The following is a 27,072-nucleotide window of genomic DNA, read 5'->3' on the forward strand; positions in this document are numbered from 1 at the left end:
ATCCACTCCCCAATAAAATCTCCTGGAGCTGCCAACCTTATGCCTACCACTTCCTTTCCTTTTTCCGTTGGTGCCTGCTAGACAGAGACAGTCAGTAATAATGCAGTTCATAAGAACAAGGCTACAAGCAGGCAGAACTGAAGAAGATTTTACTGAGGGGAAAATAGCCTTAGAAGCGGATTTTAGAAGGCGGATCGCGCATCAAACCCACATATGGATTCCAAAAAAATCTGGGAAGCCAGCGTTAGTTTGAGAACATTAACTATATAGAATAAACTAGGCTACAGACTGGAACCAGTCCAGTGAGAGGGGGTAGTAATTTCCCGCTCATATTAGCAGCACGGCTCAATGCCCACCAATCGCTTTGGGTAGCTCGTAAGAGCCGCACGCGGCTGGACAGTCTTTTGCACGTGAGACGCGAGCGCCCTCTTTCCCCCTTCGGCGCAAGAAGAAGACTTCCGCCAGCACTGAAGCCTCCGGAGTTAACTACGCACGCGTCTTCTCCTTCCCATGCTCCCATCTTGCTTAGTGAGGATGTCATGGCGGCTCCCAGAGGCCGGCGATTGCACATGGATTAGGCTGGGCAGAGAGTCTTGTCACGCACTGAAGGAAGTGACTGTAGAGCCAACAACAGCTTCGCCGTTTGTGCCGCTGCATCTGGGGACATCTGAGGAGGGGCGCCGGGAAAATGAGAGCGCTGGAGCGGGTCCTACTGAGGGGTTTCCCCAGTGCGGAGGAATCTCCGCGGTGGAAACAGAATGACACGGCTTTGGCTGCAGGTAAGACGAGCGGAGCCAGAATGACCTCCTACGTCCTCTTTTCTTTGCGGGAATAATTACGTACACGTATATTTATTTGCTTGCCGAAGTTTTATGTATGAAAGTTTTATGAAAACATTTATTATCTTTTCCCATTAGCGGAACTCAAGGCAGTTTACACGTTATGGTTTTGGACGAGTGTGGGGAGAGATGTACTGCCCCGCTGGGCGAAGTTTCTTGTGTGGCCTGGTTACAGGTTTCTTCCCTATATAAAATTTGTTGAGCTGCGATGAATCTCTTAGTCGGATAGGGTGACGCTGGTCAGCGTCGGGCACTGAACCTGGGAGCTGGTGGGTGGTGCCGGTAAGGCATTGCATTGAGTTGTTATCCACCACAACCGCAATCATAGTTGCGCTATATTGTATTAAGATAAACAACTGCATGATGAAGCATCTTGATCTATTGTTTTCTGTATGGACTAGTTATTATATCCCTATAATGGAGATGGTAATAACTATCCAGCTGTACTTCTAAGGTAGTACATTTTTTTACTTTATTTGAGAATTGTGGGGAAAGTATGTGTGAGAAACTTATTTTTCAAATTGTTTTAATGCAGCCTTCTTATTTAATAGATCATTAATTGTGAATACAATGTATGATGTCTCCACTTTCTAGAAGAAACTGAAAAAGTCCTTCAAAGAATGTTTGAGAGTTAACAGCAAATGGGATGACATGATGTTTGCTACATTTAAAAACTAGTACTTGGCACATCAATTGCTTTATTTACTACCTTTTTGGGATGTATGCAGTGTTTTAATACATACAGTAATAAATATGTATTATTGGAAATCATACAACATCCCTTTGTTCTGGTATGAGGTCTTTTTCAATGCAAAACTGCTATTTGGTATGTTCTTAAGAATTTCAATGTTCTGTCTACTTGATTTCAGAAAGTGGGTCCTTGTTGCAATTGCTGTTGGAAGGAAATTATGAAGTCATCTTATTAAGTGAAGCAGTTCAGAATATCTTCACAGTACCTGCAGCAGCCAAAGAAGAGAAGTTTGACAGCTATTTAGAAAAACAGATTCAAGCTTATCTGGACTGTTCTTCTGTAGATGTTGATAGTGTGGAAAGGTAAAAAATAATTTTTACTTGGAAAGGAATTCTTAATGTGGGAGTAGTTCAACTTATTCCAAGGTTCAGTCTCTGTCTTCTGATAAAGAGTTGTGCATGAGTGAGTAGGAGGACTGGCAGTACGAACTCAGATAGCAATTGGAGTTGGTACACATCAGGAGGCTGAAGAATGAAGCGAGGCGGTCTGGCTGTTTTAACTGATGGTAGAAATGTTGATAGAAGAGTTGGAGCCAAAAACTTATTGTTGACAGTGGGAGATTTAATCATTGCATATTTTAGTTACATTTGCTTGAAGGTGAAAGCATCTCTGATGTGCAGTGTTCCCTCTAAGCTGAGTTAGTGTGAGCTAGCTCAGTTTTTTAGCCTCTGCCTCACACATTTTTGTCTTAGCTCAGAAAGAATGACCCCAGATCAAACTAATTTATGCAGTAGCTCACAGCTTTAATGTCAGTACCTCATGAGGTAGAATTTTTGCTCACAAGGCTCTACAGCTTAGAGGGGGCATTGCTGATGTGTTGCAAACATTCAAGGGATCCTTGTCTAAGAGTTCTTTTTGTTCCATGTTTTGCATAAAATTCACAGTTTGAAGTTTTTATAATAATAATAATAATTTTTAATTTATATCCCGCCCTCCCCGCCGAAGCAGGCTCAGGGCGGCTACATAGCATAAAATACAGTAGTACCATAGTGCAATAATAAAATACCCCAATTACATAACAGTTATGTTCCTTAATTAAATAGACAATTACATTAAAAACAGCAATTAAACTAACAATTTAAAACCACAATTTAATTTGGTGCTACGATCTTGATATAACACAGTTTTTCATGATGATGGTACAATAATTCTACATTAAAAAGCCAGCTGGAAGAGGATTGTCTTGCAGGCCCGGCGGGACTGGTTGAGGTTCCGCAAGGCCCATACCTCTTCTGGTAACTGGTTCCACCAGTGGGGAGCTGTAATCGAGAAGGCCCTCTCCCTCATAACTTTCAATTTGGCCTTCTTTGGCCCAGGGATGGTCAGCAGATTTTGCGAGCTAGATCTCAGTACTCTCTGGGGAACATATGGAGAGAGACGGTCCCTAAGGTAGGCAGGTCCTCGGCCATATAGGGCTTTAAAGGTAATAACCAGCACTTTGTAACGAATCCGGTACACAATTGACAGCCAGTACAGTTCCCGTAGCCTAGGCTGTATATGCTCCCACTTAGGGAGTTTTTATGGCAACTAAGTGATTTTAACTTGATGACAGACATAGTTGACCGATATCTAGTAGGATCGAATCCTGTAACGTAATTACAGTGTTCACATCAATTTTAGTCATTGTCTTTAGAATAACTGAATGAGTTTGCTGTGGAATTTTCTTATGAAATATTCAAAATATGCCTCTCATTTTCTTATGTGCCTCTTCATACTAATCACTCCTTATTACTACCAAATAAAAAGATGCATGAAGATTTTTAAGATCAAGTGAACTGCTGCATTTGTCTTTGGACAAAGCTGTAGGTACACAAACTTGGGTTTACTTTAAAGTTTGTGCTGCAGGCACAACTGGTGAAGAGAAAAGCTACTATTCAGTTTACATTTTTAAATTTTAAGTTGTGTCTGGTATTGTTAATATTTTTGTAGCTTTTGAGAACTTAATTATTAGATTCTCAAGGTAGGTGTATTTGTTTAAAAGTTTCCTGGGGAAACCCAGACAGAAAAAGGAGAAAGATGGCAATAGGAAAACATTAAAAATCCCAGTTTAGACAAAATTTATGACCCAGTAGCCCCCCCCCCCCCCCAACCAATTTTAAAGCAGATGATGAGCCACAAGGTCATTCTGGGCTATGGCTGGTTTGCCCAGTATGGCTCACCAGGGCCAGAGGCAAAGAGCAAGGGCTTAGAGGCTTTGGCTCGTGCTGACCAACCCCAGATCTGCAGGTTATAAAAAAGAGAGGGAAAAATAGTTAACCCATGTCTTAATTGGCTCAGGTATTCCCCATTTCCTCCCTTCCATGGTTTCACTTTGTGTCTAAACTGAGCTTTTATTTGAAATTATATAAAGAGTATGTCAAACCTAATGCCAAAGCCACAGTAAAGATTTCCTGGGTAAAATACTTAGGAATTGTCTTCTTCCTGTTAATACTTGTTAACTCAGCTGCCCTCTCTTGCTCTGTATCCAAGAATCTGAGATTATATATGCCTTTGTTCTTTCACAGTAACAAATCTGAACAAATACATGGGCAATAAATGACAGTAGCTTTATACAAACAAATACATGGGCAATAAATGACAGTAGCTTTATACAAACAAATACATGGGCAATAAATGACAGTAGCTTTATACAAACAAATACATGGGCAATAAATGACAGTAGCTTTATACAAATAAAAAGTAGTACTGTGAGATTCAGATTAGCATCTTTGTCAGTCAGTATCATGCTTTCCTTGTGATTAACCTTCAAAACCAAGGTATTACTCCCAGAACCTAAGTGGCTAGAAAAATATATTTCCTATTCATACATGCTTAGGTGACATACAGCTCTCAACTCAAGACAGTTCAATGCATCAGCAGCGACTTACAACCTCTACTGGACAATGGTAGCTCTCTTTCACAAGTACTGGGGGGGATAACCTTTACTCGCACACAGACAACCTCCCAGTGTCAAACAACTCCTCACCCATAATAATGCAACATCAAATTTCGAATATGGACACTGGTACCAGGGCCTGCAATAAACCTAGATGACAACATTGCTGCCACATACACCTAAACAACACAATCACTGGACCCAACAATATAAACTACAACATCTCAGGCTCATTCACTTGCTCATCTTCTAATATTACCCATGCCAAATGTCAACAATGTCCTTCAGTTCTCTACATAGGACAAATTGGGAAAACCTACGCCAAAGGATAAATGGATACAAATCTGACATCAGGAATCACAAGACTAAGAAACCTGTAGGAGAACACTTTAACCTCTCAGAACATACAATGGGTGACCTCAAAGTAACTGTTTTATTGCAAAGGAAATTCAGGAACAGAATGGAAAGGGAAATTGCTGAAGTAATTCCAAACTTGGAACAAACACAGAGATAATTGGTTTCTTATTACATATACTAAACTCATTCTCACCAAGGACTGTATATTGTATGTATTTTTATAAATTCCTCTCTCTCCCTCTCCATTTTTTCTCTTTTGAATAATATAATGGAATACAGTTTGTAATAGAATGCAGTATATAGCTATAGATTTTTTCAGACACAACACCTCTAAGAACAACATATTGGTTTACTATTTAGAACAACATATAGCGATTGTTACCTTCCCACTTGAGGGGAGGCAGATGGGCATCATAAAGTTAACTTTCCCACAGTTAGAAAAGATTCTCGTACATACTTATCTCCTATTTTGACATATTTATTAGTTTAATTGTTGTTTCCCCTTAATTGGATCCATACAGCTGTTGACCCTGTGCACTTGGCTTTTTGTCCCTGCTTTGTCTCAGAATGTCAACATCATGTTATATGCTAATTCCCCCCCACCTGTTCCTTCATGTGGAGTGTAACCTCTTCCAGAACAGAATAAGTTTGAATGGTTTTCTTCCATTTCATTGTATCTGAAGAAGAGTGTGTGTGTACACATAGAAGCTTATTCCTTGAATCAAACTTTGTTGGTCTTAAAGGTGCCACTGGACTCTAACTTAATTCTGTTGCTTCAAACAAACACAGCTACCCACGTGGATCTATGATGTGGATGGTCTGGCACATACTGGTCTGTCCCAGACAGCCATACAATGCTCAGGGCATCAGCTTTATTCCCAGAAAATGATCTAAGTAATATTTGGGAGAAGGTGGCCCATTCCAGAGTGGTAATTTTGCCTTGGCAAGGAAGATTTTAGTTTAGACAGCTTGAGGTATAGAAGATGTCAAAGTCATTTTCATACGGTGACTATAGCAGCAGCACCTTCCTCTTTTACACTGTTTTCTCTTTCTTGCTTCATGTCATACATATCTGGCCTTGATTATTTGTTTCACATGACTTGTCTTTATGCACGTGAGACAAGGAAGAGAAAACAACAAGTGTAGAAGTGTCAGCTGTCACTGGAGTCCTGTTGATGGTTCCACTAAAACCCAACGAACAACTCAAGTGTTTTGGAACCACCCCCCGGACAGCAGACAGCCCCAGCCACCACCCAGCAGGGAGTCCTTTTCCAAGCTAGGCTCCTGCTCTCCAAGACTCTCTGCAAGCTTCAGGAGCCCAGCCTGGGTTAGTAATTACTGCCACCCCCACCCCACCCCTAGACTGGAAATTTTTAGGCACAATACAGACTGCTAGTTTCTTATTTTTGCCTCCAAGCCATTTAGAGTCTTCGATCAGTTAACAAGCTGCCTCTACCAGTATTGTCCAGCTCACCAGTTAAGATCCTCTTCTAAATCCCTGTCCTCTGTGGTCTCCCTTGCTGTGCAGTTGAGGCAGATGGTGGCCAGAGACAGGACATTTTCATTGTTGGTGCTTTGCCTTTAGAGGCAAACGTGGCACCTTTTTTATTTATACACACACGCACATATATATACACACACACACATATATACATACATACATATATACACACACATATATATACACACACACATATATTATATCTTTCTCTCCAGCGGGAACCCAAAGTAGTATATGGTGTTCTGTTGTTCTTCATTATATCTTCACAATGAGCCTGTGAGGTAGAATAGGCTGAAAGTGTGTAACTGGCTCAAGGTTACCCAGGAAAAATAGGGACGAGAACTTGAGTCTCCTTGATCCTGGTCATTTAAGTGCCAGGCTAAAACATTCCTTTTCACACAGGCTTTTACAAAGGGGTTTTATCTGTGTTAGCTGGTTTGTGGTCTGTGGCCTGGTGACTGCTTCATTTATATCATGTTAGGCCACTTGATATGCTATTTTTATTCCTTTTCTTGCTTATTGGTTTGTTTCAGTGCCTTTGTTTTGTTTTTAATTGCTGTGCATTAATTTTAATTTATTATTTGTTTTATTTTTTATTTGTGTTTATTGTTATTTACTTTATTGTTTTAATTGTATGCCACCTTAAGCAGTTTCTGGAAAGGTGGCATATAAAATTTCTATTGTGACTGCTGTTGCTGTTGTCTAATGTGGAGTGCTGGAAGGTTTTTCCATAAAAGATAATGGAGGGAAACTCTTCAGATCTTTTTTTGTGTGTGTAAAGCTGTATACATTCAATTATTTGGGTTTTCTGTCTACCACACTGAAGACACTTAACAGAAACAGCAAGTGTATTAAAAGGCCATATATATTTCTGTATAGTAATACTTTCTACCTGTACAATAGGGTTAATAAAATGGGATTGCTTATTGTATTTTTCAGACAAAGTGTGGTATTTCTGCTTGGTGTGGGGAGTTTGCAGTTGTTTGTTCAGAGCAATTGGACTGGCCCTCCTGTTGAATTGCAGCCCCAGGACTTCCTGCCACCTGAATTACTGCAACAATATACTGAGGTACCATCTCCTCCGCAACCCAAATTGCACACATGCTGTCTTTGGTTCATTAGTATTTGAGATGTGCTGTCTCTAGCACTACAAAGGAAGATCGATGCTCTAGCAAAGTGGTCAGTGCATAATCCTCTGAATTTGTTACAGTCTAATACCTGCTAAGCCATTCTGCCTTTCTAAAGGGTCTATTCATGGTTTTTACTAATACCAGTTAGTCCAGCTAAAATGAAGAACTTTTGCATCACATTAACCTTAGTGCATGAGTCTTTGGATAACATGTCTGGTAGACTTTTTATCCCAGGCTCATGGGATGAGCCAGAGTTTGTAAAACTTTTTGGAAAAAAAGACAAACTTTAATTTCAGCAGTGTGCTTTGAACATATCTACACTGCAGACTTAAAATAGTTGAATAGACATTTCCTCTCCTTGGGAAACTGCAGTGAGGCTCTCTAACGGAGAATTCTCAACACCCTCATAAGCATCACTTCCTGGATTTCTTCTTGGAGAATTGTGATTACCAGATTATGAAGCCAAGATAACTCAGTGCTGTAGAGAAATGCTTTTTGATGCTCAGCAGGGTTGAAAACAAAACTTTCAACTTAAGCATATTCCCCTGGATTTCTTCATATAAACACTTTTATAAATTTCCACTCTGTCATCCTACATATATTTTTGCAAGCATTTTGTTTGTGCTTTTAAAAACTTTGTTTCCAATCCAAAGAGGCTGTATATGCAAGGGGGGGGGGGATCGTATAGCAGTATGAGGAGTTCTTTGTGGCTTTTAACATACTTTCACAGCCTGTTCTCTTTAAGAAATAGGTTTTCCCTCTTAGGTATTGGAGAACTTGTGGCAAAAGGCCATGGCTCAGCAATACAATATCCGCTTGGGAAGCAGAAAGTCCCAGGTTCAGTCCCTGGTGTCCCCAGGTGAATGGATCAAATAGTAGGTGATGTGAAAGCCTTGCACCTGAGATCATTTGAGAACTGCTGCCAGTACTGAGTAAACAGTATTGACCTTGGTGGATGAATGGGCTGATTCAGTATAAGGACATTAAGCCACTAGGTGGGAGGTGGGTGGGCTGCAGTAAGGAGCAATTTTGTGAAATTGTCCTTACCTCACACTTGTGCCAGTGGAAAGCTTGGCATAGGAAGCCCATCCAAGAGCAGCTTAAAATCTGTCTAAGAGCTGTCAGATTGTCATGCAGCATACAGTAACGGAAAAAAGGAAAATAAAACAAACACCTTTACAATTAGTAAAAACCAGAAAGGCAGAATGGCTTAGCAGGACAGAAGTTATTTGGCATCCAATAGAAAACAGAAGATGTGGATATCCCATAGGCATGGTGCAACTGCAGAAAAGGCACTGATGGTTCTATATAACTAGTAGATTCTTCTTGCATGACATCTGGGTAGTGTGCATTTTTAACAACAATAAGAAACATTGGATTAAAGTTCAGCTAGTGTGTTGGGCATGTCTGCTTTGTTCTGTCTTTGCCCTTAGTGAGTCTCTTGCTTTTTCTTTCTAGCCCAGTGTACTGTCTGCAGCTATTCTGAGCATGTTGGTTCTAGATGGTGAATCAATCTATAGTCTGACCTCCCATGCTGTCTTGCTGATTCTTGCTAGAACAGTTCTTGTAAATTCAAGACATAAGCTTGAAGCTGTTCAGGTAAGTCAAAAACATAAATTTATTCTGATTTCCAGGTTTAAATTGATTCATATTCACTCTGTTTCTTCTATTTCCTCAGTGAAGTTTTCTGTTAACTAGGACATGAGTGGTTCTGAGGAACTAAGTGGATTCCAGACTTTTGTTATGCATAGATCAACAGCATCTACTCTGAGAAGCTGGGAGCCACATTGTTGTAGTGAAAAAGTGGGGAGTCCAGGAATAAAATAAAACCAGAACATGCATGCCTATGTAGAATTGTCCAGTGTGTTAATTTCTATAAACAATACGTTAGAAAAATATTTTAGAATAACTGTTAAAAGTTATAGAGCTCCAAGTTAGATTTGCAGTCTGTCTGGAGTGACCAAGAAAACTGAACTATGCTGAATATTAATTCTGCTTTGTTTTAGTGATTTTAAGGTGTGATTTTATTTTGTATGTTTTAATTTGTTTAGACACTTTAGTGGTCTTTAAGAGACCGGAAAGGATGGTTATAATTATTGTATAATAAAATAAATAATGGATCAAATGTTTGTATATTAAATCTTGTTTCTAGTTCTTTAAGGAAACATTTTTAATCCCTAGTTATAACCTCTTGGCAACAAGCATTATTTATTAAAGAATGACTAACTTCAGATAACATAGCTCAGGAAATTAACTTCTGTAAAGAACTATATTAACTGAAAGTTATTGACAGTCTTACCAGATGAAGTCCAAGCTGCATCTGAAAGGCTTTTTCTGTCAATTAGTTTGGTTAATTAGTCCATTGGTTCAGAGTTTTCAAATTCCATCCTGTAGGTTAAAGAAACATGGAGATTAAAATGAAGATAAGAGAGTTTAAATTACAGTGGTAGAATATAGTTATTAAATTGTAGATTAAAATATATTAACAAGTACTTATGTAAGGGTTTAGTACAACTATTACATAAATTATTCTGATGAGAGTTAGTTATCTAGAATTGGGTCTTAGGATGTCAGAGTTTTTAGTAACAAGCCTCCTGACAGTTTCAATTGAAATGTTACCTTGTCCATGGAAAACTTGCTCCCAAATTCCCTGTCTTCAGTTGGCATTTGAAGGAATAATGGAGTTCCCTTGCCTGACTATCTTCAGTTGAGACATTGTTAGATGCATAGTAACCAATTTAATTCTTCCACATATTGTGATGCTGAGGTACAACTAACCTTGGCAGTGTAATTTTGGGGTCAGGATTTACAATTTACCTTGTAATCCTACTGAAATAAAAAAATACACCTGTCCAGAAACTATAATGCATGACTGTCATGTAAATAAAATGTACCCTTTTCTTCATCCTCTCCAAGAATGTGGTGAATCTATATTACATAAAAAAGTCGTCCCCTGTGCAAGCACCAGTAGTTTCCGACTCTGGGTGACGTCGCATCACGATGTTTTCACAGCAGACTTTTTATGGTGTGGTTTGTCTACACTTTCCCCCCAGCAAGCTGGGTACTCATTTTACTGACCTTGGAAGGGTGGAAGACTGAGTCAACCTTGAGCTGGCTATTTGAACCCAGCTTCCGCCAGGATTGAACTCAAGTCATGAGCAGAGAGCTTCGTCTGCAGTACTGCAGCTTTACCACTCTGCGCCACGGGGCTCTTTATATTACATTATACACTTATGAAATAATTTCAGTAATTTCAATGACACTTTAATTCTCAGCCAGACAGCTTTCAGTATAACTTTATGCCACATTGAAGTCCAAGAATCATGTACTAATGGCTTATCTTCTTCCTGAAATATTGCAGATCATTAACCTGTTTGACTTAGTAAGAAAGATGGACAGTAGTTTTTTTTAAAAAAACTCTTTATCGTATAGACAACCAAATAAATTACAGTTACAGTCTGTCATACAAGTTGTGTTATTATGTATTCTTATTGCAGCAACAAATTACAGCAAGCTAACTAGTAAATGAAACAAAAGCAGATCTTCAGTCCTAGATGTTTGTGAGGTTTTTAATTCACCAGAAAAAATATGTATTGGACATATGGACATATGAAGCTGCCTTATACTGAATCAGACCCTTGGTCCATCAAAGTCAGTATTGTCTACTCAGACTGGCAGTGGCTCTCGAGGGCCTCAAGCTGAGGTTTTTCACACCTATTTGCCTGGACCCTTTTTTGGAGATGCCAGGGATTGAACCTGGGACCCTCTGCTTCCCAAGCAGATGCTCTACCACTGAGCCACCATCCCTCCCTCAGGCTGACCATTTATTCAACACATTATGTGATGACAGATTACCCTCAAATCACTCCACCCAATCTGTAATTTTGTCCAGCATAATATATTCCCAGGTCTTAAAATCCCACTGGTGCAATGTCAGAATATTAGGAGACCTCCAGTTTGTAGCTAATACATTCTTTGTCACTATTAATAAAGTTAATATGAGGTCTCTAGTATCCCCAGGAATTGAACTTTCCCCCCATAGATTTAACAAAATAAGTGTTGGATCCTCAGGTATAGTATAGCCAGTTATTTTAATTTGAATCTCTTTTTCACAAGTCCACCAATTGTGTAAGTAAGAGCCCTGTTTTCGACATTGCTTCCGACATATAGGAGATGGAATTGGGTTGATATGCACAAGTTTAACTGGTGTGAAGTACCACCTATATAGTATTTTTGTGGATAGTTGCTGTATAGGGATGGATCTTGACATATGAGCAGATGAGTTCCATAGTTTTTTAATGAGACTCAAGGCAAATTATGTAATGGAAGTCCTTACAATCAATAGGATGAGGAGCCATCAAATAAACAATTTTTCAGAAATCTGAAACAAGGTATAAGTACTAAAAGTAATAGGTTAAACAACAAAATAAATGGTATTGCATAAATATAGAGCAGTGAGAGCAGGATCAGACCTACAGCAACAGATTTTACATAGTAGTAGTAGAATTCAGTCCTGTTTCCTTGATAGAAGCATCTTCCTGAATCATCCAGCTATGATGCAACACTATTTAAAAATGCCCTCCAGCACAGTTCTGTGTTATATAATATGCAGAAAGATAAAAGTGTGGAAGCCTTCCTGACCTCCACAAGAAAGCTGTTCCTTAGTGTGGGGGTTTCTACAGATAATGGCCTGAAGGGCATATCCACATACACAACCCACAAGACTTTTCCCTGCAGCCACTGTGGCCGGACTTGCCTGTCCCGCATTGGTCTTGTCAGCCACCAGCGAGCCTGCAGCAGACGTGGACTATTGCACCCTTCTTAAATCTTCGTTCGCGAAGCCAAGCCGAGAGAGAGGGGGGGTGTATGTACAGACAATTGTTGATCTTGCCCTTTTGTAGGAAGGCACCTGTAGAAAGCCCTGTTCAGATGAGCAAAGTTGTTGTGGCAGAACAAAGGAGGAATCAGTCAATGTTCCCTCTAATCTGTGGAATCTTGTGAGCAAAAATTCTACTTTGTGAGCTACTGGCATTAAAGTTGTGAGCAAACAATTTGGCTACTGTGTAAATTAGTTTACTCTGGGACCATCTTTCCTGAACTGAGACAAAAATGTGTGAGCTGGAAGCTAAAAAACTGAGCTAGCTCACACTAATGGCTTAGAGGGAGTACTGGAGGCAGTCCTGTATAGAGATTTGAAGGCATGGGGGAAAACTCCAGAAAAATTAGGGGAGAAATGTGTTTTCCCTCCCTCAAAACCTTTTCTCTAGTCTTTCTGTTAGAAAATTTTGGGGTAGTATTAGAATAAAATCTCCTTTGAAATATTTTCTCTCTTAGAATGATTGAAATGCTTTTTAAGACAAATTAGGCATGCTGTACATATAAGAGTCTTAAATCCAAGGTGTATTTCTCTACCTAGAAGGATGCCTAATTTTCAAGAGGGGGATATTCAGGGCTCTCATTGCTTTTAAGCTGTTGCATATCTTCAGTTAGAATAACAAGCTGGTAAATAGAAAAACAATAAAGAAAATCAGCTGCTAAATATAAAAGTCACCCAATACAGTTACTCATGCTTTCATTAACTTTTATTAAAAGTTTATTTACATTATTGTGGGGTGGAAAAAAACTCTCCAGGATCCCTGACCAAACTGACCTAGAGAAAAATTGCTGCCTGATCCCAAAAGTGGCAAACAGCATTTCCCTGGGCATGTAAGAAGGGGCCACAAGAACTAAGCACTGATGCAACTCTTCCTGCCCTCCTTCTCATGACCTGCCTAAATTCACAGAATCAGCATTCCTGTCAGATGGTCATCTAACTTCTATTTAAAAACCTCCAAAGGAGACCATACCACCTCCCAAGGAAGCCTGTTCCACTGAGGAACCACTCTGTCAGGAAGCTCTTCCTAATGTTTAGTCAAAAACTCTTCTGATTTAATTTCAACCCACTTGTTCTGGTCCAACCTTCTGGGGCCACAGAAAACAACTCTGCACCATGCTCTGTATGAGAGCCTTTCAAGTACTTGAAGATGGTGATCATATCACCTCTCACTCATCTCCTCTCCAGGCTAAACATTCCCAGCTTCTTCAGCATTTCCTCATACGACTTGGTCTCCAGATCCTTCACCATCTTAAATTGCCCTCCTCTGGACACGTTCCAACTTATCTATATCCTTCTTAAATTGTGGTGCCCAAAACTGAACACAATAAGAGTATGATCTGAGCAGAGTAAAGCGATACCATCACTTCACATGATCTGGATACTATACTTCTGTTGATACAGCCCAAAATTGTATTTGCCTTTTCAGGTACTGCATCACACTGCTGACTCGTGTTCAGGCTGTGGTCCATAAGACCCCTAGATATTCATCCCAAGACATTTCTTCTCATCATTTGTAGTGGTTTCTTCCCAACGGTTTGTGTTTAACAGAATGAATGTGCACTTGTCACTTGCTGGAGACCAAGCAAAGTGGATGTTTGCCTTCCCTGTTTCCTCCTTTTTCTTTAAGTTATTACATTTCTTTCCAGAGCAGCAGGAGGAGAATATGAGTACATGTGTCCTCTTTAAAAACAAGCAAACATTACATGTTCTTACTGGGCAACAATGCTACTTCAATCTACTCCTGTTCTGTTATGTGGAAACTGGATTGTTATTTTATGCTGAATTTCCACTGGTGATAATGCTCCAGATAGTTCATTGTTCATTATGTCACTTGGAAACAAAATTGGCTGTAATTTGGAGCGCAGTAGTCTTTGTCTATGGAAGGAGGCCATTTAGTTTCTCCTAGGGATGTCATGTTGGTCCATGTCTATCTTTGTTAAGAAAACTGTAACAACTGAAGTAATCCTTTTGTTCTGTAACTTAATCTGGGCAAAAGAGTTTAAGAATAATCAAAGATTTATTTTTCTTTTTTATAAGGAGGTCTCATTACTATATTACTACTAAATTGTAATCAAATGGAAATGATGACTTGAAAACAAGTAAATTTAATTGTCTCAAATGTACTTATTTATTTTTAGACACTGCCTTGGTGGAGTCTGCGATGTGTGAACATCCATCAGCAGTTGTTGGAAGAAAGATCACCTGAACTTTTTACTGTTGCCCAGGCCTGCATACAGCAAGGTAATTCTAAATGTAACATACATCACCGGAAAAATAGAGCTGGATCTTGCAGATCTGTTCCCCTAGCAGAGGTACTTTCCTGTGGTAGGATGAACGTTCCCCAATGCAAAATATTCTTGCATCATGGAAGATTCCTCCCGCTGGATGAAAAACCACCTCTACTTCTGGAATGGATGTGCATTATCCTACTCATTATATTCTATGCAGATATTAATTTTTTCTTATTTTGAAGACTGTGTGTGTGCATAAGTGTTTAAACATTGCTTTTGAATTGTCTTTTTGGTATAGTGGTTAAGTGTGTAGACTCTTATCTGGGAGAACTGGGTTTGATTTTGCATTCTTCCACTTGCAACTGCTGAAATGACCATAGCTTTCACAGAGCTGTCATTGAAAGGGCAGCTTCTGTGAGAGCTCTCTCAGCCCCACCTACCTCACAGGGTGTCTGTTGTGGGGGAGGAATGTAAAGGAGATTGTCAGCCACTCTGAGATTCTGGGAGAAGGGCAGGGTATAAATCCAATATCATCATCATCTTTAAAAGAAAAATGGATTTCAGTGCTGTTAACTTGTATACCTTTTGGCCATTCATTGATTGGCAGTTTTCTTTGTATTCAGAATCATGGCCCTGATGGCCTTCCCGCTGAGGTATTCACAAAGTTTGCCGATTGGTGGCTCTTGCCCCTTGCAAAATTGTTCTCTTTTATCGATCTGCATGGCTCCATCCCTGACTCTTGGCTTGACTCTATAATTATCCCAATATACAAAAAGGGGGGGTTGGAGTTACCAGAAAACTTCCGCCCCATTAGTTTATTATCTATAGTGGGCAAATTGTATGCAAAACATTTAGAACTCCGATTAACTGACTGGATGCGCCTAGGCAACATCATAGGTCCTGAACAGATTGGCTTCTCCAAAGGCAAATCTGCTATGGATCACTGCTGCACTCTGGCCTTCCTTGCTGAAAAATATATGCATACCGGGTCAAAAAAATTATATGCTGCCTTCATCGATTTGAAGGGTGCTTTTGATTCAATAGATAGAGCCCAACTATGGATCAAGCTAGGTTACCTGGGAATGGACCCTCGTTTGCTGTTTCTCTTGAGGAAACTTCATTCTAATACCTTTTGCCAAGTGAAATTTTCTTCTAGCGGTGACTTGACTAGTAAAATCCCAGTGTTAAAGGGGGTAAAACAAGGTTGTGTGCTGGCCCCACATCTTTTTAATTTATTTTTAACTGACCTGGCACAATTTTTGACCCCTATCAATGGTCATCCGCCTAAACTTGCAGGCCGAGCGGTCCCCTTATTACTTTATGCCGATGACACTACCATCCTCTCTTGTACAAGAGTGGGCCTGCAAAGGTATTTGAACGCCTTTTATGACTACTGTAATTGTAATTCACTTACTATCAATTATACCAAATCTAAAGTAGTTGTCTTTTCAAATTGCTGGGGCCCACAGAGATGGTTTATTGGCAATTCAACAATCGAGCAAACAAAAAATTTTAAATACTTGGGAATCACTTTTAACCACAAGTTAAGCTGGGTTTCACATCGTAACAACACCATCAACTTGGCTAAGTGTTCAGCTGCTCAAATTAAACAGTTTTTCTTTGCAAGGGGCAACCAATTAGTTCCAGCAGCTATTAAAGTATTCAAAGCCAAAACGCTTGCCCAAATCCTCTATGGTATCCCTATATGGATCTCAGCTTTTACCAGGAAAGTGGAGGGCATTCAAGCCTCATTCTTTAGACAAATTCTTGGTTTGCCAAAATGTGTGTCCTACTTTGCTCTCTGCTCTGAAGTGGGTCAGTCTTTGGTGGAGACAAAAGCCTGGATTGCAGTGTTTAAATTCTGGCTCAAAATTCATTTTAGAACAGATCCCAACAGCCTTCTTGATTGTATGAAAAGAGACCCATATATTTCGTCCTGGACAGCAGTGCTTCTGTCTAAACTCAATCAATTAGGGTTAGAGGTAGATGATTTTTCTACCTCTGAAGAGTCATATATCTTCAGATGTATTAAACTGAGACTGTGGGAATTGGAGGAAACGAAATTACGGCCAACTCTCCCTTATACTTGCTCTCCAGCTTCCTTAGGTCTTTATGCTTTTTGTGGCAAAATGCCCAATTATCTATCAGACCTAACCACTCCAAGTCATCGCAGGGCATTTATGTTGGCCAGACTAAACGCGTTTCCCTCCAAAGTTTTACAAGGGAGATATCAGCGAGTCCCTTTAGCCGACAGACTTTGCTCCTGTGGAGCGAATACCCCTGACTCAATCCAGCATATATTGCTTGATTGTTCTTTTTACCATAACCTCCGTAAAGATTTATTTGGCAAGCTTTCTTTTTCTCCAGATTTGTCTATTCTGCCACCCTGTTATTATTTATTGAGTGATACTGAGGGGGTGGTTAGTGAGGCTGTGGCAAAATTTCTGGCTGACATCCTTAAATTTAATTCTGACCATGTTTGAATGTATCTGTAAGCTCGGTTTTATTTTGATTTTATCTCCAATGTTTAAATTTTTATATTCTGTGTATTTTTATCTGAATCTATTATGCCATTAAAGGTTTGGTATGAGTATGGTATGGGTATGAATCATGGCTGTGCAGTTTTGTCAGAAATGAGCAACCAACCTTGTCTTCTAAATAACTGCTGAAGCTTTGTACAACTTGCACAGTTCTGTTGTTTTGCACTTAATGCAACATGTATAGGAATGGCATAATTTTAAGAATAACACAATAATGTTTGATGCAAAATGAATTTGAAGCGACCTGCTTAAATAATGCAGTAAATATACCACACAGAAGTGCATTACAACAATTGATTTATATTGCTCTCTAAAAGCAGCTTGCTTCTAATTCATCCTTACAGCAACTAGGTAAGAGTACTAAAAGATCTTGCAGATTTCTAAGGCTCTGTCCATTGTTTTTGAGAATTCTTGGAGAACTGGTGAAGTGCCGGAAAACTGGAGGTGGGCAAATGTTTTCCCCATCTTCAAGAAGGTGGAAATGGAAGATCTGGGTAACTACCAACCTGTCATTGATGTCTATATCTAGAAAAGTTTTAGAGCAAATCATCAAACAGTATTTGAGCATTTAGAAAGGACGGCTGTGATTACTAAGAGACAGCAAGAACAAGTAATGTCAGACTAACCTTATATCTTTTTTTCAAGAAAGTTACTATCAGGGGATCAGGGGAATGTTGTAGACATAATTTATCTTGATTTCAGTAAGGCATTTGATAAAGTTCAACATAATATTATTGTTGACAAGTTAGTAAAATGTGGTTTGGATCCTGTTACTGTTAGGTGGAGCTGTAACTGGTTGACAGATTGCACCCAAAGAGTGCTTCTGAATGGTGGCGTGCCTCAGGTATCTGTCCTGGGACTTGTATTGTTCAACATTTTTATAAATGATTTGGATGAAGGAATAGAGAGAATGCTTATTAAACTTACAGATGATACTAAATTGGAAGGGGTAGCAAATACGGTAGAAGACAAAGTCAGGATACAAGATTATCTTGACTGGCTGGAAAACTGGGCTAAAACAAATAAAATGAATTTTAACAGGGATAAATGTAAAGATCTGCATTTAGATGGGGAAAAATCAAATGTATCATTATAGGATGGGGGTGGAGACTTATCTTGTTAGTATTATGTGTGAAAGGATCTAGGGGTCAAACTGTGGCTCAGGAGCCAAATGTGGCTCTTTCACACATATTGCGTGGCTCTCAAAGCCCCCACCAGCCAGATGACCAGCTTGGAGGAGGCATCTCTCTTTAAATTGCTTCTCCAAGCCAAGCCAGCCAGCGGCTTGAAGAATGCATTTCACTACCTCCTCCCTCTACCCCTAATTTATTTATTTATTTATTTCCTTCCTTCCTGTTGGGGGATTTATTTTGTACCCTTAGCAACACAAAACCAAAACCAAAACAACCTGTAGTTATCAGAAGGCTAATACACACTTAATAACAGATAGACTTTATTAGACTCCAAGTTTCTCCTTTAGACAGAAGGCTTAAAATATAGTTAGAAAGGCAAAACAATTGGATAACCCAAACACCCTGCAGTTTTCAGAGACTCATACAGGTGAATGAATAAGCTTTTATTACTCTGAAGTTACACTCCGTACAGAAGGCTTAAAATATATGGATAGAAAAGCAAAACAGCTGGATAAACTTAATACATTTAAGAAAACAGTTACACAAAATTTAGTCAAACATAAGGCATATTTCTTATGGAAAACCTAAGTCCCAAGACCCATTTCTTGGAATGACCAGCACAGAGACAGTCTCCTGTCTCTATCCAAGTCAGCCCAGACTGAAATCAACAAAGGCTTGTTAATTTCTAGGCTGAGCAGCATAGAGGCCCCTGCCTCTCATGCTGTCTGTGGCTTCTGTTCAAAATTCAGGGGTTTTAAACCTTTTCCCGCAGAAAACTGACATCACTTATCTCTACGTTATCTAATGTTATGAATTCCAGTACTGTAGATAGTAGATCCAGATGGCCAGTTGCTTCCTTCCCATGCCAAATAAGGAGATTCCTGTCCTCAAAAGACTCTTAACTTTACCCTAGTTTTTTTCTACTCTGCTGGCCTTGATTTTCAACTCATACTCTTGGCTGAATGCTGACTAGTGCTAAATAGCTTGTTGCCAATTTCATAAGAGATTTAATGAAAAATAAATCCTTTCCTTCCTTCCTTCCCTTCCTTCCTTCCTTCCTTCCTTGTGGCTGTCAAACATCTGACATTCATGACTTGCAACATTTGATGTATATTCTATGTGGCTCTTACGTTAAGCAAGTTTGGCCGCCCCTGTACTAGACCATTCACTGAACACGAGTCAGCAGTTTGATGTGGTGGCTAAAAAGACAAATGCAATTTTGGGCTGTATCAAAAGAAATATAGGGTCCAGATCATGCAAAATGATGGCATCGCATTACTCTGCTCTGGTTAGACCGCACCTAGAGTATTGTGTTAAATTTTGTGCACTACAATTTAAGAAGGGTATAGACAAGCTGGAATGTGTCCAGAGAAGGGCAGTGAAGATTGTGAGGGGTTTGGAGACCAAGTCCTACGAGAAAAGATTGAAGGAGCTGGGTATGCTTAACTTGGAGAGGAGATGATTGAGAGGTAATACCATCTTCAAATACTTGAAGGGATGTCATATAGAGGATGTGTGTCATATAGGGATGTCATATAGAGGATGTCATATAGAGGATGGAGTTGTTTTCTGTTGCCCAGGAGGGTTGAACCAGAACCAGTGGGTTGAAATTAGATCCAAAAGAGTTTTTGACTAAACTTTAGGAAGAGCTTCCTGACAGATTAGTTCCTTGGGAGGTGGTGGGTTCTTCTTCCTTGGAGGTTTTTAAACAGAGGCTAGGTTGCCATCTGACAGGAATGCTAATTCTGTGAATTTAGCAGATTATGAGAAGGAGGGCAGGAAGGGTTGCATCAGTGCTAAGTGTTCTGTTTTGTTTTGCCATCGTCTGGACATGGAGCAGGGATAACTGGGGGTGTGGGGAGGAAGAAGTATTTGTGAGTTTCCTGCATTGTGCAGGGAGTTGGACGAAATGAGCCTGGAGGTCCCTTCCAACTCTTATTTGAAGAATGATCCTAATTGACTCTTAATTGGATAGAACTGAAAAGCGGTGGATTCTTTAGCTGAAGTAGAGCTGCCAGCGCTTCATTCAGTAGCATTATGATTAACTGCATTTTGGTCTGCAGTTCATGATAATTAATGCACAATATTTGCTGACTAGCAATCCATGCTGGGTGCATTTTATTTATCTTGTAGATTTTAGAACTGAATAGAAAATTATCCATTTAGCTTTTAAGGAAACAAAGTTGTAAGTCATATTGGGAAGAAAAATGGAGCATAAATAAATAAATTTGATTAACATTTGAATCCTTTCCTTATCCTAGGAGTTCAGATTAAATAGCAATACCTGACAAACTCAAGTGGCCAACAGAATAAAATGCACATTGAAATATGAAGTACTGTCCACTGTCATGTACTGAACTGATTACATTTCTCAGTTCCAAAAAGCTAGCAGGGAAATATACTGTAGGTGGGAATACAGTGGTTGGGATTTATTGGAGTATTTCTGCAGGTGGGAGGATTTCCACCCATGAAGCATGACTTTCTCATCCCCTCTCTCACAGTGCAGCCCAAAATGTTCATTCCCTTCAAAGGTGCTTCTGCTCCACAATCCATGGGAATGCTTAGGTGGATCAAAGTTATTGTCCTTTTCTTGCACTTGCAGAAGTGTATATTTTTACCTCCAGAGACAGTAACTCAGTAATGGTGCTACCAAATTTATTCATTTCTAAAAGATGTACAGAGAGCTGCCAGCTCTAAGATCCCAATCTTACTATCAAGTACTTGGTCCTATACCAGTACGAATAATAGGGAATATACAAAAACTTTATACTACATTGTAATTTGGCAGATTCTGGCTACTGAAGTATTTGTAAATTGCTCCTAGCTCTGCAAGTTTATTCATAGTTTTTGTAAAATGTGATGACTTTTTAATTAATATTTCTGTCTCTGCTTTGTGGATAACTTAAAGACCTATTTCCTAACAGCAGAGCAATCTCAGGCATTGGTGAGAGTGGAGCAGAAAAAGGTATTGTATTGAAAATTGGAACTGCCTGTCTTCCAACAGTGTGGTCAGTGAAGACTCTGAAGACACTTTAGCATCATATGACAGCACATTCTGGTTTGATAGTAAAGTTTCTCATACTTGAGACAGTATGTTGAAATAAATTGTATTTGGCAGGTGCAGTAAGTACCTTTTTATAGATATTACATCATTCAGCTATTAGTAGTAACCTTCATTTCTTAAAACATAGTTTGGAGTTTAGCCAGTTTCTTAAATAGAAACTCTGAATTAGAGCTGTTATTTAATTTACCCATGCACATATGTGCATCCAGCTTTTGATGCCAAACATGTACTGTGGTGCCAAATATATATAAAGCAAAAGCACATAAAGTGTTTGAAAATGTAGAGGTAGAGGATTGTAACTTATTATTCTACTGCCATGGCAAGATTTTATTGCTGCTTCACCTTTCTTTGTTCTGTGACCTTGATGAAGTTCTTCTGAGAACTAAACCCTTTATTTTAAAAGTGTGTTAGCCTTGGAAAATTAGATTCTTTTGTGTGCATGTGTTTAAGTGACTGATCTATTCTTGTAAATTATTTAGCAGCTTAATGAACCATGCCAAAATTGAGTCAACACTATCAGTAATGGGAGTTTTACAAGAGGAATCCTGGCTTGAGACTGTTTTTAAGAATCATAGAATTCCATAAAGCACCTAACATCTAAGATCTTGAGCCTGATAGCTTGTAGAGCAATAAAAAGGAAAATAGTGTATTAAAAGACTTAGCTTAAGATGTTGTAAGTGCAGGTATTTCCCAGTCTTTTGACTCTTTATTTTGGATTGCAACATGAACTTCCGTGTTTCCTACTTCCTTTTTTGTCTCTTCATGAATTCCTCTCTTTCTTCTGTTTTCTTTGTCAACTGTAGTATAACATTGTGTCTACACTAAGGGTAACTCTAGCCATGATTACTTAGTTTAAGATTACCTAGTTTCAAACTAAGGTTAAAACTTACTTCAGTGCAGATGTGCATTGTCAGAACTGAAGTTGAAATGGGAAGGGATGTGTCATACTATATTCCCCAAGTCAGTGGGAGACAAACAGAAGCAAGGAGGGGGAGCAGTAGCTCAGCTACTGAGATGAAATTTGTGACTAGATCCATGAACTCTAGACCTAGTTTATTTCCTTGGGGGAAAACCTTTTTTGCCTGGATCTCTACATCTCTCCCTAGGATTCATAGGCCTGTAGCACCACTTCTCTCAATATGTTCCACTGTGACAGCTTTGCTGATTTGAGCCAAGCCTTTTGAAGATGTCCCACTGCAATTGAGTACAATCAAAAGCTTCCCATACCAGAACACTCTCTCTTATTGCTCCTTCTTGGTGAATGGCCTGCCTGACAAGGTCAGGAAGGCTCCCCACACTTCTTCATTTTTATTCCTAATATAGCATTGTAATTGAATGGTCTTGTAATTTTAGGCAGTTTTATTTCCTTATATATGTATTATACTATTGTTTTCTTATTCTGTAATCTGTTACATTTCAGTGAGAAAAGTAGAGTACGAATGGAGTAAACAAATAGATTCCTCCTTTCCACTGACATTTCTTCTTCTATCTTTTGTCCATTTAAAGTAGTGTATTCTCTTCATTAAGGTTGCTTTGGTTCCAAAAAGGAATTTTTCCCCAAAATATTTCAGTTCTAAAATTTTACAGTAAAGGATAGTGAGCCTTCTGGTACTTTAAAGCATGTTTGTGACAAATCAGAGAAAGATGAGGCCAAACAGCCCTGAGGGATCCCTGGCCCACTGGCAATTCTCTCGATGACCTGGTGGAAGTCTGGCAGGGCCAGCTATCCAGGGCTATCGATGAAATTGCACCTCGGCGCCCTCTGCGCCCTCGCAAGAGGCTGGCACCATGGTATACCTTGGAGTTACGCCAGCTGAAACAAGGGCTCAGACGACTAGAGAGACGGTGGAGGCATACTCGGGACGAAGCGACGAGAACATCCTATAGAACGCTTATGAGGTCTTATGAGATGGCAGTCAAGGCTGCAAAGAAAGAATACTTTGCAGCCAAGATTGCATCTGCAAAATCGCGCCCAGCACAATTGTTTAGAGTAATTGGAGATCTTATAACACTGCCACAAGGCAAACCAAATATTAGGGTATTAGAAATAGGCTGTGAGGCATTTGCGAAATATTTTGCAGATAAAATCTCATCGCTCCGCCAAGACCTGCCTATCACATTAGACACAGTAAGTGAAACTGAGGCTCCGCGCCTGTCTTCAGATTTAGTACTGGACCACTTCGACCCACTCAGCTTGGAGGAAGTTGATGGAATTCTCTCTGCTGCTCGCCCAACAACATGTGATTTGGACCCTTGCCCCTCTTGGCTGATTAAATCCTGCCAGAGGGAGCTTAGATGTCCTTTACGGGACATCATAAATAGATCCCTCCTAGAGGGGCATTTTCCAACGCCTCTGAAAGAGGCCTTGGTCCGCCCCCTCTTGAAAAAACCTACAGCAGACCCGGCCGAATTGGCAAACTACCGACCGGTGTCCAATTTACCATTTTTAGGTAAAATTATCGAGAGGGCAGTGGCGTTACAGCTACAGAGATTTCTAGATGACGCTTCTGTCTTAGACCCATGCCAGTCTGGCTTCCGACCGGGCCACGGGATGGAGACGGTCCTGGTCGCCTTGGTGGACGACCTCCAGCGGCAACTGGATCGAGGCGGCGCGGCAATACTGATGTTATTAGATCTGTCGGCTGCGTTTGATACAGTCGACCATCGGTTGCTGATCCACCGCCTCGCCGACATAGGGGTTGAGGGGCTAGCCTTACAATGGCTTTCCTCCTTCCTCATGGGTCGGGGACAGAGGGTGGCGATTGGGGGTGAGCGATCTCAGAGGCGCACACTAGACTGTGGGGTGCCCCAGGGAGCAGTTCTCTCCCCGATGTTATTCAACATCTATATGCGCCCCCTCGCCCAGATTGCCCGGAGATTTGGGCTGGGTTGCCATCAATACGCAGATGACACCCAGCTCTATCTACTAATGGACGGCCGGCCCGCCTCCGCCCCGGGGAACCTGGACCGGGCTCTGCGGGCTGTTGCAACGTGGCTTAGACTGAGTGGGCTGAAGTTAAATCCAGCGAAGACAGAAGTTCTCCATGTGGGTCGTGGCACTCTGGGGAAGGAAATATCTCTCCCGGCCTTTGACGAGGCGCCGCTAAAGACGGTGCAGCGGGTAAAGAGCCTGGGCGTCTTACTGGAGCCTTCATTATCAATGGAGGCCCAGATAACAGCCACTGCCAAATCAGCCTTCTTCCACCTGAGGTGGGCGAGGCAGCTGGCCCCTTTCCTAGAGCGTCAGGACCTAGCAATGGTGATCCACGCGACGGTCACCTCAAGACTGGACTACTGTAACGCTCTCTACATGGGGCTGCCTCTGTACCGGACCCGGGAGCTGCAGCTAGTGCAGAACGCGGCGGCCAGGCTGTTACTCGGTCTCCCAAGATGGGAGCATATACGGCCGGGACTGCGCGGACTGCACTGGCTGCCAATCGTATACCGGATCCAGTACAAAGTGCTGGTCATAACCTTTAAAGCCCTATATGGCCAAGGACCGACCTACCTGAGGGACCGTCTCTCCCCATATGAGCCCCAGAGAGCACTGAGGTCAGTGGGGAAAAGCAGACTGAATATCCCTGGGCCAAAAGAAGTTAAACTTCAAAGCACCCGCACTCGGGCCTTTTCCGTTGCAGCCCCACAACTCTGGAACCAACTCCCAGAGGAGGTGCGGGCCCTGCGGAACTTAGACCAGTTCCGCAGGGCCTGCAAGACCGCCCTCTTCAAACAGGCGTTCACCAATAACTGAATTAATGTTTACCGCCAGATTAATAACGTTTACCGCCAGTGTTGATTTAGGAATGTTTTAATTAATTATCGATTATTGACTGATTTTAATGTGAATTTTAATGTGAATTTAATGTTTTTATTACTGTATTGTTCACTTGAAGTGTTGTTAGCCGCCCTGAGCCTGCTTCGGCGGGGGAGGGCGGGATATAAATAAAATTTTACTTTACTTTACTTACTTACTTGTAAAGTTTACCATAGTTATATATGTAGGGTCTTGTTTTAAGTGGCAAAACCATTGTGTTTCTCTTATTCAGTTTCCTTGAATATTTTCTAATATCTTCTCCTGCATTTTTGTTTTGCAGTATTGGAAATTGAGGCTTTGTTTACAGATGAGGAATGCTGGCACCTTGCTGTTCAATTCCATTTAGAGTGTGCTTACACCTTTTTGAATTTTTATGAGTATAAAAAAGCCAAACAACACTTCCTTGCATCTAAAGACATTACCAAGTTACAGATTGAATTGACAGGTATGTCTCTTTTCAGATGTAATACAAAGTATTGCAGAATTAACTCGAGGTTATTAACTTCTAGTTGCTTTCAATCATTTTAATTGTACTTATGCTCTTTTCACTTCTTGTCTTCCAGTGTCCTTTCATTAATCTCTATTTTCCCAAAAAAATAACAGTTAAATATTTTCATTAGACTATCTCCAGAGCTTTGAGATTCATATTTTCAGCCAAGCAGTGATATGATGCTTTACATTAATAGGTAAACATACAGGGTTTGATCTTATGCACCTTTTCCCATCCACATCTTCTGTTCTTTGTGTTCACTTATTAACTGGCATGTTCTGTTATAAATTAAGTGGTTAAGGGGAATTGTCAACAGTTTGGAACATGTTTACGACTTGTAGTTGGTAAGCTTGTACATGAACCTGAAGATGGATTTGTGGAGAGCATGAGCAAAACAAAATACAGCTGTGGTTTGAACAAATACAACTTAGTTGGGAGTCTTCTTCCTTTGATCTCTGGATTGGCCTCTTTGATCACATTGGACTTTACTAGGCTGGAATGTGTGATGTGGTCTCTGTTTCCAAAAACAGAACAGAGACTCATTTTGCAGTGCCAGAAATATAAAGTCAAAGTGTGTCCTGTAAGTTTCAGGATGCTGGCTTTCTCTTTATCCATAATTCTACCCAAAATATCATTCCCCAAGATTGTGCCTGTGTGCAGTCTTGGGAATGACATTTGGGTAGAATTATGAAGAGACAAAGAGGAAGACAGTATTCTGAAACTGAACTAGATTTTAATCTTCAGTGAACATACACAAATAGAAAGAAAAAGTGATGGGGAGAAAAGATACAAAGGCAACACAAGAAAAAAAATTACCAAGATTGGGGCCGATGCTACAGCTAATAAATCGCATAGCACATCATGTAAACTGGGGAATGAGCATTCAACGAACACAAAAATTGTTCGGGGAACCATCTCAATCCCTACACTACTTCCATTTTTCCTCCTTCCAGCAAACCACCCTATCTGTGCTTCCTTCTCTCATTCCCACCCATCATCCAACCTACCTTTTATCTATCCCCCATTTTCAGATATATTTATTATTTCATTTGTATCCCACCTATCTCCAAAATGGTGACCCAAAGGAGCTAACAATATTCTTTTCCATTTTATCTTCACAGCGGCCCTATGAGGTAGGTTAGGCTGGGAGTGTGTGACTGACCCAAGATCACCCAATGAGTACCTTGGCAGAGTAGAGATTTGATCCTGGATCTCCCAGATCTGAGACCGAAACTCTAAAAACTGCATCACACTGACTTTTGTGGGATGGCTGCTGTTGAACAATAGCAAGCAATCAGCCCTGGGTGAGTCATGCAGGTTGCATGGTAGCAAGTCCTCTGGTGGTTTCTGCCCAGCCTGGCCCTGATGAGTCATCTTTAAAAGGCCAAAATAGCTCTGAAAAGGGACCTACCCTCTCCCTTTTACTGATAGAAACCAAGCTGTGAAGGCTGGCGGTACTATTGTTGGGAAG

At 40.4% G+C, this 27,072-nt stretch overlaps 1 protein-coding gene across 1 annotated transcript in view; it reads left to right on the plus strand.

Moving 5' to 3' along the window:
• The first annotated feature begins 483 nt into the window (after positions 1–483).
• The window catches only part of TTC27 (tetratricopeptide repeat domain 27), a 169,336-nt gene continuing 142,747 nt past the window's right edge, over positions 484–27,072 (plus strand). The window contains exons 1-6 of the mRNA XM_060244359.1: positions 484–779; positions 1,709–1,892; positions 7,263–7,392; positions 8,912–9,052; positions 14,468–14,570; positions 25,392–25,556. Coding sequence (XP_060100342.1) covers positions 689–779; positions 1,709–1,892; positions 7,263–7,392; positions 8,912–9,052; positions 14,468–14,570; positions 25,392–25,556 — 814 coding nt within the window. The 5' untranslated portion in view covers positions 484–688. The remainder of the gene's footprint in view (positions 780–1,708; positions 1,893–7,262; positions 7,393–8,911; positions 9,053–14,467; positions 14,571–25,391; positions 25,557–27,072) is intronic.

This window comes from Heteronotia binoei, chromosome 1 (assembly GCF_032191835.1).
Source record: "Heteronotia binoei isolate CCM8104 ecotype False Entrance Well chromosome 1, APGP_CSIRO_Hbin_v1, whole genome shotgun sequence".
Lineage (NCBI taxonomy): Eukaryota > Metazoa > Chordata > Lepidosauria > Squamata > Gekkonidae > Heteronotia > Heteronotia binoei.